Below are 18,711 nucleotides of genomic sequence, written 5' to 3' on the forward strand. Positions count from 1 at the left end.
TGCATCGATAGTAAGCTCGTTTATTCCTACAACCAATATTTATTTTTATACTACCTATATTTATTATAAATCAAACGATGCTTGATGTTCATAACATTACGCAGTAAGTACATTTTAGATATTTTTCAATATGACTCACTTATACTTCGTATGTAACCAGCTTGGCTAAAATATTATTAAAATATTGACAAAGTTGCGACTCATACATTTATGTATATCTTGGGTAAGAGAATTTCATTATTATGGACTTTCATGTTGCATCACTTCCGTCCACGTAGGTACTTTATAAGTCACTTTTAAGTCTTTGAAGTTTTTTATTCACAGTGATTTTTATCAGCAAGATATAAAAAATAAATTTTAATAATTACGAGATCGTCTTAGCCGTATAGAATACTATCCGAACTTCAGACATTAATTCCAGGGTAGTGAGTTTGAAAATGACCGACGCGTGTGCCAATTTAATTTCTGCAATGCTAATGATTTTGATTACAATCAGTATATTTAATTATTGTTTTCTACCGACATTTTTTTCACATCTTAAACATCCATAGTATATGTATAATAATCAAAGATAGATAAAGGATTGTTAATAGCAGAAATCAGCAATTCCGTTGGTGGTAATTATCCTGTCAAATCCACACGACTTCCCTAGAAACTATTATGTGTAATTCCATTTGAATTCTTCACGATCATTTGTACCTTTTACAGGTGGCTCAGATCTGTTTTTTATGGCAGTCTATGGGAAAGGCTTATGTCCAGCAATGGACGAATAATGGCTGTAATGATGATTTGTATACTTTATCAGAGTAAACTGTTAAATATTTATCTATTAAGTAATCAAGTGACAGAAGTGGGTAATAAACAAATCTATATAATATTATACACTTGCTATGAAAAGCAACTCAGAAGGTACACAATATTTGCATCTGCATTTGCATTAGATTGGAATTTATTCATTACGAGCAATTCTCGCAACTTCGTCAGCGTGACTTGCATAAAATATACCATATATCCGTCCGTATGCTAAGCCCTACGTAATATATCAAATTTCATGAGAATTGGTAGAGCAGTTAAGGCGCTATGACATAAACAAGAAAATAAATATAAAACAAACCCACAGTCACATTCGTAATATTACTAGTCGTCCACGTGACCAGGATATATTAAATGACTAGAATAAAAGTGATTTATGTCCGTTTCCATCCCAAATACTATGAAAACTCGTCATAAAATTTGCCTTTTAACAAAGTAACAAACTACTTCTTGGCATTTTAAACGAAACAAACAAAAAACTCTCTTTCATGTTTATATTATTTGAAAGCACGAATAAGGTAATCCTTACTATTATAAATAAATTAACACTGTTATTCTTTTTATTAAATGAATTTACTTTATTAACAATTTAGACTGTACAAAAGAATTGTATCAGCGATATTAGATAATAATGTAGTTACTCTTCCTAGGTAGCAACAAAATAAATCTAACATAAATCCTACTTTTTTTTTCTAATTGCCAATCATGTCCAATAAATTGTCAAGTAAAACTACTTGCTTACCTATCTAGTATCTACTAATATCTTATTTTCTATGTTCTTTCTTGAATCGTCAACGTCCTTGTATTTGGTTAGCAACATAAATAGGTACAAAGTCTTTAATATGAAAATGTATAAAAATGTAGTTGTAAGAACAATGATTTTCTGAATCCTTGTTCTTAGTGTAATATGTATTGACATCCTAATATATTAAGCCTATTTGCGTATTATAACCAGATTTTCTTTGAACTCTACATTAACATCGACATGCTTAATGTGATGTTTATGAAACTGACAGTTTATTTAAATGTCAAACATATCCGATATTCAAGTTATTACATCTATATTATTTCAAGATCACTCTAATCTTCCTCACGAAGCAAATAATCATTACGATATTTAAAAATCGGCTCTGTTTTTGTACTGACAAAGTTAGAAAATTAATTTACGTAATCATCTAGAAATATTAACACAATAAAATAAATAGTAATGTTGTACCTATCTTTTTTTTTATGCAACTTAAAATAGTAAACTCTATTCAAAATATCGGTATCAATGTGCATTATAAAACTTTTTGACATATATAAATATATAGTTTTTTCCTAATAGGTACAGTTTTTAAATTCAATAGTTACATAGATTTCATATAATTGTTTTTTATATAAAGTGACGCAGGTCTTATTAGGCAACTATTAATAAATCTACGTCAAGTGAATAGCAATATTGAGCTTCTGTTTATGATTAATAAACGAAACTTGAATCGAAAACAGCGGTTCACTGAACAGTGATTGAATGAATGATTGACCGAATGAGTCTGCATTCTATATATTAATCGAACTACATGAAAGAAAAGAGAAAACTTATATAACATTTCTCAATTTCTCGCCATAATGTCAGCCATATCGCAATGCATGGTCTCAAATCACCAACTTACCACAGTCTAGAAAAGAGAGATACTCTATGTGAAACAACGACTCCAACCATCGCTGAGTTTTATTTATTAACAATAACAAGCAAATATATTATCCGCTTTATAACATCTAAACTGCAAAATTTTTTTACACACTCTTTTGTTTATTGTTAAAATCTGTGGTCAAATTGGGAATAGATTAATATTGTTTATTTTTTTATGTAATTAATTATTGATCTATAGTAATTATATACAAAAAATTATATATATTATATACAAAGATGTAAAAAATATAATATATCTATTATATACACACCTTACATGTACGTGTTAAATGTTAACTGCTAAATTAAACTTAAATTTGATTTATAGATGTACATTATCTAATGATAATGTTGATCAATAAATCTCTTTACAAATCTCTCACGACCAACTTCGTATTAATACGATCCTATGAAACCTAAAATTATTTTAGAAAAGATTTTTTAATTTCTTCATTTACACTACTTCCTACTAATAGTCTATTATTCAATATTGCTAATAGGTGTAAACGTGTTTTAATCAAAATTGGTACATATGAACTTTCGTATGAAATTACGTATTCTCTCAATTAACGTGAACGAAGCCGCGGCATATAACTATTGCTTACGTAAACATCAACCAGAACTAGTCATTACAAGACAATTAGTCAAATGCGACAGATGTAAACCATAGACAATATAGATATACAGAGACGAACGAAGCCGTCGCAAAATTAAACGGAAATCGAACGCTGCGGCTTGCGGCGCGCCTCACTGGAGCACAGGTACGTCTCCCCGCCGCCACCATTGCCTCCCAGTCTGATGTAGATACCTTATCTTATTGTCTCTGATGTGATGCTTAACTATATGAAGTGTAATCTACGTTTGCTACTGACTGGTACTTGTCTTATTCAGGCTCCTGACTCTTTGAAGAAAAACCGTTTGTATGAAACCTATGCAACCATTTAATCACATTTGAAAATTGTACATCTTGAAACAGCTTGGTCTTTAGTGATTCATATCGATATCAATATTTCTGAATTAATTATTTTATTAAATTGATAACTCTACGTAATTGCATCATCATCATCATCATCATATTAGTCTTTAACTGTCCCCTGCTAAACATAAACCTACTAAATATGATTACTGGCCAGGCGGATTAGCAACCGCAGATAAGCTTTAGAGATATTTTAAGATAGACTCTGCTGCCCATCCCTCACTTTCCCCTAGTCGCCTCTACGACACTCACGGGAAAGGAAGGGGTGATCTTTTCATAATAATAATAAAGTCTGGAAAACAACAAATCGTTTTTCAGATACATTTCATTTGTAATGTCATAAATATAACTCTTAATTAATGTACAGATAATATTCTCTATGATTTAATCTACGAGATATTAATCAGTATCTGAGATTGTTTGCTACCGCCTAGTCAATGTCTTATTTCTATGTCATAAAGGAAATGTGCTTGACAACATAGGAATAAGATTTAACGATATCTAATTTGATATAGAAAAAACAAGTTTTATTTAATGTATAAGAAAAAGTATCCCTCATGTAAAAGAAGGACGTTCTCAATTCGATTGTAATTTTTAATATTTGTTATATCATCACGCCGTCAATTACAACCCGATTTGAAAACTTCTTTTTTTTAACAGAAGATATTCTTACAGTTATTTGGTTTTGCTAGAATTGAAGTCGATGAAACAAAACCTTAATATAGCAAGATATATATATATATATATATATATATATATATATATATATATATATATATATATATATATATATATATATATATATATTTATATATTCGGTTACTACAATTTGGTAAGATTAGTAACAAAAGTAAATTATTGAAGAGAAAATTGTTTGTAATGTTCCATGAGCTCCGACCTAATTTAAAGAGATAATAATATTATTTACATCATTGTTCTAAAATATTAACAATATAGAAGACAGAAAATTCCAATAAATTCCATTTTACTTTCTCCCAATTACATATCAAGAAAGACTAGACCCGTAAATGGGCAGAATAATAGAGCGGGAATGCGATATCGCAGTGTGGACGTGTTAATATGTGCAAATGGTTATATACTCGTAGCTGTAGAGTAGACGTATGTATGTATATATGATATTTTAGTATTATTAAATTATTACAGTTATCATTAACCTTTTAATACAAGAATGATTGCACGTGAAAGGGACACAAACTTATAATATTTATTATTTTTAAAACTTATATACAATTTTATCGATGTATATATAATGTATGTATGTGTGTGTGTGTATGTATGTGTATATATTGTGCGGATTATTATACATATATATATATATATATATATATATATATATATATATATATATATATATATATATATATATATATATATATATATATATATATATATATATATATATATATATATATATATATATATATATATATATATATATATATATATATATATATATATATATATATATATATATATATATATATATATATATATATATATATATATATATATATATATATATATATATATATATATATATATATATATATATATATATATATATATATATATATATATATATATATATATATATACATATATCTGATTCATATTTTATTTTATTTTATGTAGACGTAAACCATATACTGGAATCTTTTTATTATAATTCGCGAGAAAAAAATGCAGGATAAAGCTACACTACTACTCGTGTGAGTACATATTATAAAAAATCTAGATGCATATACATACATTAATTAGTATACAGCTAGTTTATAATAAAAAAAATTACTATTAATAAATCAAAATCAATCTATATTTACAGCCATTAAATCTAGTTAAAATTTTAAAAATTTTGTCAAGCATTCCGTATGCTGTATTGAAGAAAATAGGGTTTTTAAAACTTGCGGCGGGATAGAGTTGTTTATAGGTATTTGATAAGAACATTTAGTACATAGATACCTTTTTTAATTATGTCCATACGTAATTACTTGATTAGTGTCCTTTGAATCCACGTTCAAAGGACACTAACGTAATGTATGTTAGTGTCCTAATGTAATGTAATAACGACCTCAGACATACGTAGAGATACATGAATTTTATTATACATGGTCGCTCTATTTAATTTCATTGCGTTTATACGTGAGAACCTAGTATTCAGACAGCTTTATTCCATTTCGTGTCCACAGTCGTACCGGCCAATGTGTTATTACGAGGAAAGGCGCTTTCTCTCATTGAAACCGCTGAACTTTAAGTTTACATAGATAATAAAGCAGACTAACTACAGAGAATTCTCTTCATTAGAATATCTCGTTTGAAATGAAAATTATACGACTATGCTCGTTTTAAGTACTGCATACATATAATATTTCTCGTCACATGTGAGGGGCATTTTACTTTATTTTTAAATTAAATTTATTAGTACGATTTTTTTATACTACAAAGATGGTATCTACAGTAACAAAGCGTAGATCTACCATAACTAATACCTAAAATATCACGTGCGCCATGGAAATACTAAGTAAATAATATATTAAAATTTAAGATAGAGTAAGAAACAGTGTAATTAGAGAGAAGTGTGGACTGAAAGACGATGTAGTGACAAAAATCGAAAAAGGAATATTGCGTTGGTTTAGTCATTTGGAGAGGATGGATGAAAGAAGAATTACGAAAGAGATTTATCGAGCAAGAATGAATGGAGATGTCGGTAGGGGCCGCCCAAGAAGGACGTATGTTGACCAAATAGGCGACGTGCTGAAGAAGGGCCAAATTAAAAGTACCCGTAACCGGCGAGCGTGTATGAAAAGATTGATGAATGTGGAAGAAGCGAAAGAGGTTTGTTTGAATCGAAGCATTTGGCGTTCCATTGTTTCTGCCTAGCCTAATGGGAGACAGGCGTGACAGATATGTATGTATGTAAAATTTACATAAAATATATGTAGTGGTAGTAGGTATGTAGTTATTTAATGCATGAAAATGAAATGGTAACTCCGTCCACGCTATTGGTATACACTGGCGGAGCACCAGTGAGGAAAAATCGGTGAGGATGTAAGTAGGTCAGTTAGCCCATCGTGATGAATTCCATAAGAATTAACCAAGATAGTTTTCAGGGGGAACCGCGTGGAAATCAACCTGATAAGGTATATTGCTATGAAGCTGTTAGATTTCTCTCACTAACAATCCCTTTGCCCCCAGTACATGTAGTCGGTACAAATTACTGATTACATCTTTTCATTACAGCAGTACGAGCATCGCCAGAACCCCGAAAATTGCCAACGGTGCAGGAGCCGCCGCATCACATCGAATTCACCAACGACACTGGTGCCATGCTCAGCTGTACCGCCAGGGGAGAATACCAGGTAACCTAGTTTCGTATACATGTGTACGCCTATACGTATTGGTACTCATACCAAAATATCAGGTACACACATAGGTATCTATGACCTAATGTTTTTTAAGAAACTTAGAAGGGCAAATAAGCTAATGACCTACTTGATTGATAGTAGTAACCGTCGCCTATAGACGTGAACAGTACCATGAACATAACAGAATATACATAACATAGATTTGTTGTTAATAGCACAATCTCTTCATTTTAATATCCTATTTAGCTGACGAAATCTAGATTCTATTACATAAAAAATATTACTTTTCTACAAGTCAGGTTTTCCTATTTAACGCAACGAATATAATTTCGGGAAGCAAGCATTTTAAGGCCAACGACATTCAGTGTCGTAAAAAAAACAAAGTAAAATCTTAATATCAAAATCCTGTGATTTATATTCACCTTTTATTAAATAATTATGGATCATAAATTGATATCAAAACATAATTTAGTTAATAAAGTTAAAAATAAACTGTAGAAATGCTTTTTTCGAAATTTATATTTACAATACTGTATCAGTCTCAACAAAACTACAAAATAATCTAATTCATTCATATCTACAAATATCAGTAAACTCATAAACTAGTCATTACAATTAAATTTTTCATCATTATATAAGCTGTCTATCCGCTATTGAATATAGGCCTCCCCCATAGATTGCCTTTGTCATTTAGTGGTTTTGCCGGTGTTTGCTACGCTTGGCGGGAGGGTTGGCAACCGCAGTTACTCAATGGTGACGTTTTTAAGAGATACGCTTCTGCTCGTCCCTCGACTATTAAGTTCCCTTAGTCGCCTCTTACGTTGCCCACAGGAAAGGAAGCACTGGCCCATTCTAATAAATTAATAATTAATTCGGTTTTAAGAGAAAACTGTTTACACGCAGTACACTTGCTAAAATCCAAAACAAACGTAAACGTAAAAAATATAGAATGAAATTATTTATAGGATTACAAAATACGTCTATACCTGCATATTTTGTTATGTTCGTTCTTTTCCACCACAAACTGCGTAAGTGAAACTAATGGAGTGAAGGCAATAACAAATTGGACACATTGGGAAGGATAAATGCTATATTCCCCAATTTGTATCCGCCTTCGTAATTCTTTCGCGGAGGAATAAACAAATCCCTCTTAGGAGGTCGCCCTTGCTCCCGCCTGTCGTGGCGAGATCCTCCTGTCATTTTGACGCCGTGCCAGATATGCGGCTAAGCGTCACTTATCATAGGATATGAGAAAATAATTGAACGCCACACACACAACCCTAATATTTTATTTATATTGAAAGTTTTCATCGAAATTTTCCTTTTTTCGAGTTCCAATAATTTCAAATATAGGTTCGATGCTAAGGATATATTTATTTATTTATTCAAATTTGTTGACCAATAAAAAGCTACACAAAAGGCGGATTTAATACTTATGTTATTGGCATTCTCTATCAGCCAAACTTTAAGAAGTGTAGAAGAAGAAGAATATATATATATATATATATATATATATATATATATATATATATATATATTCAGTGTATATGTTATATATGTAACGTATCTGCTCCATGGCATAACCTAATATCTTTAGCGTACTATATACATACGAAAATGTTTGCTATTTCATAAAATAGTTTCACTATATTAAAATCATGTTAATATAACACTCTTAAGAAGTTAATTAAGTAATATCATACTTTTTTTTCCAAAAACACACACTCTACAATATAACAAGTATTATGTTATTACTGTATTTTAGTTACAATATGATATGTACTCGTAATATCTAAAACGTTGACGCATCGTTATATCACATAAAACATTTATTAGTTAATACAATTTGCAAACAAACCCCTGGAAACGAGATCGTCGCGTATACGGAAACATGTCACGCAATCTAAATAAACATGTGAACTGATTTCTTAGAAAAAAAATCATAAGTTCAACTTATTTTTGTACATATATTCACGGCGTTGAACGCGTATAGTATGAAATATGTTGCTCAAGAGCCACGCCTCTCGCGCCAATCTGATTTAGTATTCACAAACCCTCTCCCAACTCAAATATAAATAAAGTTTTTCCATTCGACGGAGTTTGGCTGGAAGTTTACGGTCGCAGACCCACCGGGAAATAAAGATATGCGCACCCAGTGGACTGTTTCATAAATATGGAAAAACGTTGTGTTGTGGGCGCGGCTCATTTCACTCATTAACAAAACTGTTATATTTTTTATAGCTGCATGCAGCTTGTCCGTTTCTATAAAATCTGCTCTCACTGTGTGCATAAAAAAGAAATAACAAAATATAATTAATAATAATACCAGAGGGAGACTTTGTACAAAAGTCGATTGCTTGGGTACCTCTGTCCCATTCGTGTTTCAACCGTGAAGCAGTTGTGTTTGCATGGCTGTGTTTCGGTTTGAAGGGTGGGATATGGCGTGAATTTACTGGGTACAGAGGAATAACACCTGAGTCCTCAGGAATGGCAACGCATGGGGGTATCATGGACGAAACAGTATACTCTGTTATGTCCATGGTACTGCTCATGTCTATAGGCGACGGTTACCACTTTCCATCAGGTGGGCCGTCAGCTTGTTTGCCATTCTAAGTTTTATAAAAAAAAAAAAAAAAAAATGTTTTGGCTGTGGTTATATAGTCTTGATGTGATCTCATAAAAAAGTTACCACGTGAATAGTCAAATTTGTATTCACTAAAATGCGATACTACTGAATTATAAATACGGAAAAGCGACACGACTGAAGTCCAGAAAAATGTTTAGAAAATACTGGAAAAATATTTCAATTGAAAACATAAAAGTAAAATGATGAAATCGGGAAATTCAACTTATTCAGCAATTTTTAATTTGTACAAACATTTCTCCTATTGTGACAATTTGACCGCATTCGAAACCAATTTTCAATTTTTTACGCTCCATTGGTATCGATTACAACCGTCAAACACATAATGTTTGTCGGTTATAATTAATGGATCCTTAACAGCTTGATAGATTTATAGAATGACGTGTTATTAGTGTTAATGCTTTTTTTTAATCAATTGTCAAAATGAATTCATAATACTAATTCTGTTTATTAACAGAGGGCTCTGTATAATGTATAATATGTCATGCTATTTATATATTTGTTTATCATGATTAATCCAGAACATCTGAGGACATGACTATGTGTTATAATTCAATTTAGCAAACTTTGAAACTTACAACAGGAAATAAATGTGTTGAGTTTTAGTGCTCCAAATTGGTTATAAGAATTTTCTGGTTTAGTCTTCAGTGAAAACATTTGCAATTAAAAAAGTATTATCTATTTATCAATCTTCATACCGGTAACTAACGTGATAGGTAGAGAGAACAGAGTGCTAATAGCCACTGTCCTCATAACTTAAATATTGTCAAGTTCTTAAATTTACATTTATGTTTTATTCATGAAATATTACCTAGCTACCTACTAAAAATATTCTTTTCACCAATTTCATAAGAGAAAATAAAAATATGAAATTGAAATATAAAAATATGATTGTAAAAGCAGACTACCAATTTAAATTTCTGTTGAATACAAAAAATATTGGTATTTCAGCTTAAATTCAACAATATATTGACTGTTTGTACTTTAAATAACACAGAAAAATATTTAAATATACCTATTATTGTATTATTTTATAAGCATTATATTTCATCATCATTGTCATAATATCAACTGTCAGCTTTATACTCGTATATGACGTTATACATGAACTTAATTATAAGTTAAGAAAATAAGGAAACATAGCTGCAACCAGATACATTTCGAAAACTCATTGGCTAAGTCTTTTATATTAGGAATTAAGCTAAAAACTTTTGTATAGGTCGGTATTTGGAACTTTTCACATTCAACAGAGTTAGGCGGTATTTCTGTACTGCAAACGGCTCCCGAGGGAACGCCACCTGCCGAACACGGCCTCGGTAAAATTTTGCGATTAATTTCATAACTTGACATTGGAAATGAACGCTTCCTGGCTCCTAGACTTGTTTTATATTCTATAAACTATTGTTTTGGTGTACTTACAGAATTGAGGTTAAAATTTGTAGTTAATTTACATTATCTAGTTTTTATTTTTAAACAACTAATGAAACAAATAACACCGCGTTTCGTCTGTTTCTTTTATGTGTAAGTGAAGAAATATCTTTGCAAATTTTGTACTGACTATATTGTATTGTAAAATCTTTGTTGTACATACTTTACATTGAACACATTAAACAAGATTGAATGCACAATTGCGGATTTATCCTATAGAGGAATACAAAAGTTAATTCACTCCGATGTTGATAAATAAAATCAATCACGATCGAAGTACCTTATACGTACATGACTAGTTATCGTGTAACGTTATTAATTAAATTTTAAACAACGCCAGAAACGATAAAAGAATTTTACATTAGAAACCATATAACTTAATAATATTTGAATGTTTTCCTGAAAGCCCCAACGCAATACAAAATTACTACTCGAGATGAGATTCGAGCACCTACGCCTAAAGCGGACGTCGAATATAAACAACACATAAAGTGAATGAAAAATAAAAAAGTGGCATAAAAACGACGTAAAATCTGAGTATTCTGCTCTATTAATGAAAGGGGTGCAAAAGCGAGCTAGGAATGCCAAGAGTGGAAGAGTCGAAAGACAAACAAACGCTGAAATGCGGGTCGCAGATAGTAGAGGAAAAACTAATGAAGTGCCGTCATGGAGCTTTTAAGAAATTGAATATTACCACTGTATTGCGAATCGAAATCGTAGTACTGAAAGAGGACAGCGTAGTTTTATAAATAGTTACGAAATAACATTTTGGGTATTTTCTGTAAAGAAATTTAAAATAGAAGTACCATCCATAAAATATAAATATTTCTCAATACCTCAATATATTTAAAAGTCAAAGAACAAGTTATCAGTATTATGTATATTAGATAAAAGACAGAAACGGTTTTCTTTATGTTTATATATAACTTTTTTAAGGCCAACCCTCAAGTGGCTTGCTATTTCAAGTAGGAAAAATATTCAATTTTTACAAAAGTATTTAGGTAATGATGTTAATATGAATAAATTACTGTTATTATGACAAATATTGATGATTAACTAATGAAAAATGATATTTTAAATCTTACATTAAATATTACATTTAATGTAAGATATAATTTTCAGATAGATATATTAAAATTTGCAACATACCTAGGATTTATTATTATAATTACCTAATACCTATTTTATCACAATACATAAAGTATTGTGATAATATAAGTATATGTAGATATAACAACAACCTGCATACAACGTGCCTACTTCAGAGGGATCTGTTTCATAAGCTTATCTTAGTCTTTAATAAATTATGTTAAAATGAATACGCTTGTTTAGCATAATAATTTATTCAACTTCTTATAATCGGTTTTCAGTAACTGCATATAAACGTAAGGGAGATGTTCCGGAGCTTTGTAAGTTATTAATCAACTTTTCTGAAGTTAGCCTTTAAGCTTTCATGATCAAACATAATTTCTCAGAGTATTAATACGAGTTCAATTCAATTTATACGAGCCATAGGAAAAGAGAAAGTATACTTTCTTTAGTAAGCTAGAAAGAAACAGGACCTTTTAAATATCTCAGTCATCATTGTTTCATAAAATTAAACTCCAATTTCGAAACAAGAGCAATATAAATGTGCGAAATGAAAATATAATTAGAAAACTTTTCAATAAATGGCGTATTGAGTTTTGAATGCGAGAGGTTATTGAAAGCGAGACTTGCCAAGGCCATAATCACATTTGCCTATATACACGTATAAGTTCGTTACTTCACACATGAAAATGATCCGGGATAGAAGGAACCGAAATTTATTGAATAAACAAAACAAAGCGTCGTCGTTCAAAGGTTATCCAAAATGCAGAAGTTATTTCAAACTTTTCAGGTGTAAATTTGGCATTTGGATCTTACATGTAATGCAATCAAATATATAGTAATGTGGCGTTCTATAGGTAGAAGAATGTTTAAAAACAGTTTGAGTAATTTTTAGTTTATCCAAACAAACAAATCTTTTCTTTTTATAATATTATAAATATATAATATTACTTATCAATAATTATAATTCAAATATAACACGGGTACATAACTATATTATTAGTAATTGATATATTCAGTAAAGAAACCGGAATCCTTTCGCAGTTGTTGTGTGATCTCTCGGTTGCTTCAGGAAGGTTCAACTCTTAACGGCCGTCCCTCCAAACAAAGCCCAAGTTCCATCAAAGTAGAAAGCACAAAGAAAAATATAAAACTTGTAAGTTTCAAAGGGATCATCCCTTTATTTTTTTCTTTTTGTTCTGTCGAAATAGAATATCCATGACGAATTTTATTGTGAGTGTTAAGAAACAAATACTTAAGTAGGACCCTTCTCTAATAAAACAATTTTATTTATAATTTTTATAATGTATAATAATTTTAAATTATGTATATGTATTATTTCTCAGCTTATAAATATATATAGCTGGTTTTTTAGAGACAAGGACGGGATTGTTACCAAGTCACATGTTCTCATATTTTATTTTCTTCAGTAGGAATGTTAGGAATTGAACTATTTAAAAATTTTCTAACTATGGAGCATGTATCTAATACTGTAGATTTCTGGAGTTCAATGAAGAATGTTTTATTAAGGTGTAGTTTATTTAATGAGTTGTTTGGAGATTTTGGGATAACGCCAGTATTAATATTATTATTATTTATAATAATAATAATATTATTTTAAGTAAGAGTATTTCATAGATTTATTATTATTGGTATACATTGTATATACCTAATATTATATACAATATTATTATATATTATTCGTATATACCTACTAACATATCACTTGCGGAAAGCTTAGAAAAATTCTCACTTGTACGTAAGTACAAAAATATTACTTATAATTTTTATCACTTCTGTTTTATACCTACATAATTATATAAGTTAATTAATTATCTTTGTATTATTAACTTTACTAACTTTCAGTACCCTCGCGTTGTATGATTTATGGTTTATAAGAAACGAGAATTAATGCGAATTAGATGAAATATAATGTTTTTGTATTGCGCGTGATGAAAATTTAAGTTTACACGAACTTGGAAACACTTTCATTCTTTAAAATATTATGAAATTTCATTTTATAGTACATCATTGAAAGATTTGTATAGCGTTTGAAATTATAGTACTTAATAAGGAAGACACAGTTTAAAAAAAAACATAAACAATTTTAAAATGTAAATGAAAACTCTTTTATATACTTTCCCATTAGAACTAGTAAACCTATTTTGTAGTTACTTATATGTATCACTGTAACAGACGGGCTGATAATGAACACTAATGATATGATGATAATGAACGAAATGGCACTATAACTTTTTTGGTACGGAACCCTAAAAATTGTAATATATAATTCTAAAACAAACAAAAATATTATCAACAGCAACCAGACTATATTAAAAGTTCTCCCCTTTTCTGGGGAGTTGAAGAAATGCAAATAAAAACGATAAAATACCATCAGCTGCGTAATCAAAATCACAGAGCAGCATCGTTTAGGTGCTGTTTTATGTGATATGAAAGTCAAATATTGTTTTATTTTGTATTTTTATTTATTAAAATAAATTTATAAAAGTATAATTTTCTCTAATAAATTTATGAAAGTACATACATTTTACTCTTATCGGGTTATGATTTGATAAAATGAAGTTGGCCAAAAAATATCGTAAAATTAAAAATCTCGTCTAGATTCTAAGTACTACATATTATTCTCATCTTCGTGTATAATATAATATATTTTATATATATGTAAAATGTATTTGTTACTAATATATAATATTTATTTATTGATATATGTAAATTTTATTACGTATGTATATCAATTATTACTAGTACCGCATTTGAGTATTCTAACACTTTACTGAGGTATACTGAGAGATAATGCTTTAAGCACTAAGTCCTCCTTATATACATACATGTACTAATGAATAATAAATAAATAAATTCTAATTGAAAAACAAGATTTATGAGAATGGGTATGCTCATTTATTTTTTTATCATTTGGCTGCTAGCAAATAAAAAATAGATAATCAAACCTATTTGTAACATAGTAAACACATCGAACTAAACGTTTTACTCATAATATTGTACCGGCAAATATCGGTTCACGTTATGAGGCGTTTTGTCCCTAAAATAAAGTACAACAAAAAGGACCCTTTATAAGGTTTGCCACAATGTCGACTTTCATGAATCCATACACATACTTTACATTTTATACTCTCTATAAAAATGGACACAATATATTTTTACGAACAATAAATAGGTTTAGTTTAAACATATTGAGCCTTAAGGCTTTATGTGACAGACGCTTGGGAAGTTGAGCCGTTTAAAATATTCAACGAGGTATCCTACTCGAGCGGGGGTAGGGTCGCTAAAGCCAGAGATTTCTCAGCTTTGTGTCAGTTTTTTAATAGAATATGACAATTTCTCTTTTCATAATAATAATAATAATCATCATATAAACATCATATAATAGGATTTAGCGACTCTATCGCAACAAATAGAGTTGCTAGACCCTATTATCAGATATATAATCAGTTCCGCCTCTGCTTGACTCCCATGATAACCATCATGATTTACTTCCGATGAATTCCTCACAATGGCCTATCTAACCTAACTTAATCCTCATCTATCACTTCTCACTAGTGCCACGTCAGCGTACACTAGCACAGACGAAGTTATTATTTTATTTTTATCTCTAAAAAACCATAATGTGGCACTATTAAATAATTTTCTCATATTGAAGTATGTTCCCCTAAATATATCTTCACAATAGAAAAAGTGGTGAATAGTGATACTTTTAATTTATACTCCATTACGTCATTTATCCATCAGTACGTAAAAATCGTCATTATTGTGACTATTTTATTTTATTGATTGTTATTATTTGTCTTTGTTTTTTTTTTATTATGAACTATTTCAATAATTAACAAAAAATGTCAGGAAAAAGTTACTTATTTGTGTAGTTCTATTTTGCCAACCCTAGACTCTAGACGGTCCACTGCGGCACCCCGCCAAGCACAAGGACAAACAAAACATCATTAGGGGGAAACGTAAAAATAAGCTTAGTCAAGGAAATTATTTAATTAATTAAGAAAAATTCCTCTCGAACTTAATGAAACGTGCTGAGAATAAAAAGCTTTGATTTTAATTAAAGAGAAATGAGCTTCGTTGCAATGAGTTTGAAAAATATTTAAAGTAATTCATACTATAAACAGTTAACAACAAAATGTACGAAAGATGTAAGTATCCGAGATCTTAATATACCTAGCGTAGCCATAAGTTCTGTTACAAATAAAAATGCATTTTTTTATGAAGTAATGTAGTATTACTAAAATTTATACCTACATATTTATTAAAGTGGATGGTTTTCTCTGTAAATTGCGGTGCCCTACCGGCGGGTGTCACGTGTCAAGTAACCACATAACTTATTATAATATCTAATTTGTACCACATGGTATGCGAATAAACATAAGTAAATAAATAAAAAGTCTCAGCAAAAAAATTTAAAAAGACCATTAATCTGTCTGGCTACGAATCTATGGATTTACGCACTGTTTCCAAGGGAAATTTCACCACTGCGTACTCCAAAGATTTTTAAAGATTTAATGTCGCCGTGTCATTTAGAGCAAGCCATACCCTTTAAAACTGACCATAACTTGATGTCTAAAGGGTTGATGTCAGGAAAAAAAGAAAAGTTTTTATGTAACAGTATTTTTGGCAGTAGTTATATGATCAGACTCGTTAACAATAGAGGAGAACTCAGTTTTCAGAACCAGCTTGAGAATTGTGAATAGATAAAGCAAGAGATATGTTCCTCGGCCTTATCATTCTATTTTCTCTGCCTATGCAATAAGGGGCAGAAACACAGCCAAGCACAGTTGCACATATAAATAGATAAATTATATTATGTGTGTGAGTAGCACAGAGTTACCCATGCAAATGAACCCGTGGGTCGCGTTTAGTGTAGTAGAAAATAAATTTGCTTCGGGGACCGGACCGTGAACATGTCGGTTCACGACTACAAATATTTACTTCAAAAGAAAAGTTGGGAAAAACGTGGCATGCGAAAGACACGCGGGGGAGCAAAATTCCAGCTTATAACCTTTCCTAACACTCCCTAAAGTATTATAAATATCGTGTTGTAACGTATTTAACTGTCACGAAACCGCTATGTCTCGCCAACTTTATTTTTTTCTCTGAAAAGTTATGCAATGACTTAAAATTCGCGACGTAAGAACATCTTGTGGGTTTATATAATCTAGGGGCCAGCCGTTTTCCTTAATTCATAGCTATTGCGCGTTATGTACGTTTCCTTCTATTTTCTTGGCACTCCTTCCTAATAAAAGTAGCTGTCGGGAATAACGTGAAAATGGTATTAAATCAAGGCTATATTCAAGTAAAATCTTGTTAGATATTATATTTGAATTTATTATTTTTATGAGCAGAATTTCTACATTTCTTAAACAATATATATTCGCAATTCTAATACATACATAGACAGAGGAGGTAGTGCCTACTGTCACGTGACGCTTGTATACGCAATGAAAATAACGTACTTGGATTTGCTATTCTTTATGGTTATTCGATCGGAATTACCTTGTTTAATTCCGCTACTATTAGTATCTGTGCGACTGCCAATGAGCGGAATTAAACAATTCTAATCAAATAAGCCTGATGAACAAATAAAATGGAATTCCACAAAACAACAACTAGTTCAATAAAATCTTTTTTATGGTTCCATACCTCAAAAGGAAAAACGGAACTTTTATAAGATCACATAGTGGTCCATCTGTTTGTCTTTCTATCAAGACTCTTTTTGTTAGGAACGCGTGAAAACATCAAGCTGCAATTAATGTTAAAAAGTCTGCAATCCCTTGAGGCTTTGAAAAATTCATCCTTCCTAGTTAACTCAATCAAATTATAGCTTACATTTTGATATTTACAATTGAATCAATATTAATACTACTTAGCATCATAAAATTTGGCAACAAGCAATGCAAAGGACAGATAAAGGCAAAAATCCAAATATCGTAAGTTTGTAGTTACAACACTATTTTTATTATTATTAGTAATAATATATATTATAATTATATACACTTTCTCCTTTCGGGTTCTTAAGGTTATCCCTTTAAGGGATAAATTCACCTGTGTACATTTTTGCTATAACGTAATATCGATACTATAAGTGAATAATTTATACGTTATCCTCAGTTATATACGGCCGGTTTTTATAGAATTTTTAATCCAATATAGAGAAGACTGTGAGTTTAGCACCTACTTTCTGATTAATTTAAATCATTACCAGTCTTTGCCTGAAGGTCAAATTATTATTTAAATCAACATACAGTTGTAGCTCATGAACATTGCATTCTGAATTTGGAAAATAGGTTTTTAATAAATTATTAAATCTTAATGCATTATGACGTTTTCATATAACCAATCGATCAATCGAAATTGTTGGAATATAAAAATACAGTTAAAACCGTTAATTTACTTTTATACTGTAAGGGTTTGTTATATATAGACTAGTTAAGCAATCTATAGATATTGAAATCTGTTTACTTTTTACAGAAAAAAATAAATCATATCAAATCGATTTTATTCAAATAGATTTACATTAACATACCTACGATAACATTGCAACAATACTTAAAAATCTTTCCATTTTTCACATTGCTTATACAAGTGTCTAAAAGGCAAATATAGCCTCTTTGAAAAGATAGAAAAGAATATTTTATATTCAAATGATAAAATAGAATAAGTTTTAAGA

At 30.1% G+C, this 18,711-nt stretch overlaps 1 protein-coding gene across 4 annotated transcripts in view; it reads left to right on the plus strand.

Moving 5' to 3' along the window:
• LOC113521564 (cell adhesion molecule Dscam2) overlaps positions 1-18,711 on the plus strand; it is a 195,634-nt gene that overhangs the window by 107,971 nt on the left and 68,952 nt on the right. For 3 of the 4 annotated variants that reach the window (XM_031909804.2, XM_052899809.1, XM_031909805.2), the window contains exon 3: positions 6,720-6,838. In XM_031909804.2, the coding sequence (XP_031765664.1) occupies positions 6,720-6,838 (119 nt within the window). The remainder of the gene's footprint in view (positions 1-6,719; positions 6,839-18,711) is intronic. The other variant, XM_052899808.1, reaches the window with a different exon arrangement.

The sequence above is a fragment of the Galleria mellonella genome, unplaced genomic scaffold (genome assembly GCF_026898425.1).
Source record: "Galleria mellonella isolate WM207_F2 unplaced genomic scaffold, CSIRO_AGI_GalMel_v1 utg63, whole genome shotgun sequence".
In the NCBI taxonomy this organism is placed as follows: domain Eukaryota; kingdom Metazoa; phylum Arthropoda; class Insecta; order Lepidoptera; family Pyralidae; genus Galleria; species Galleria mellonella.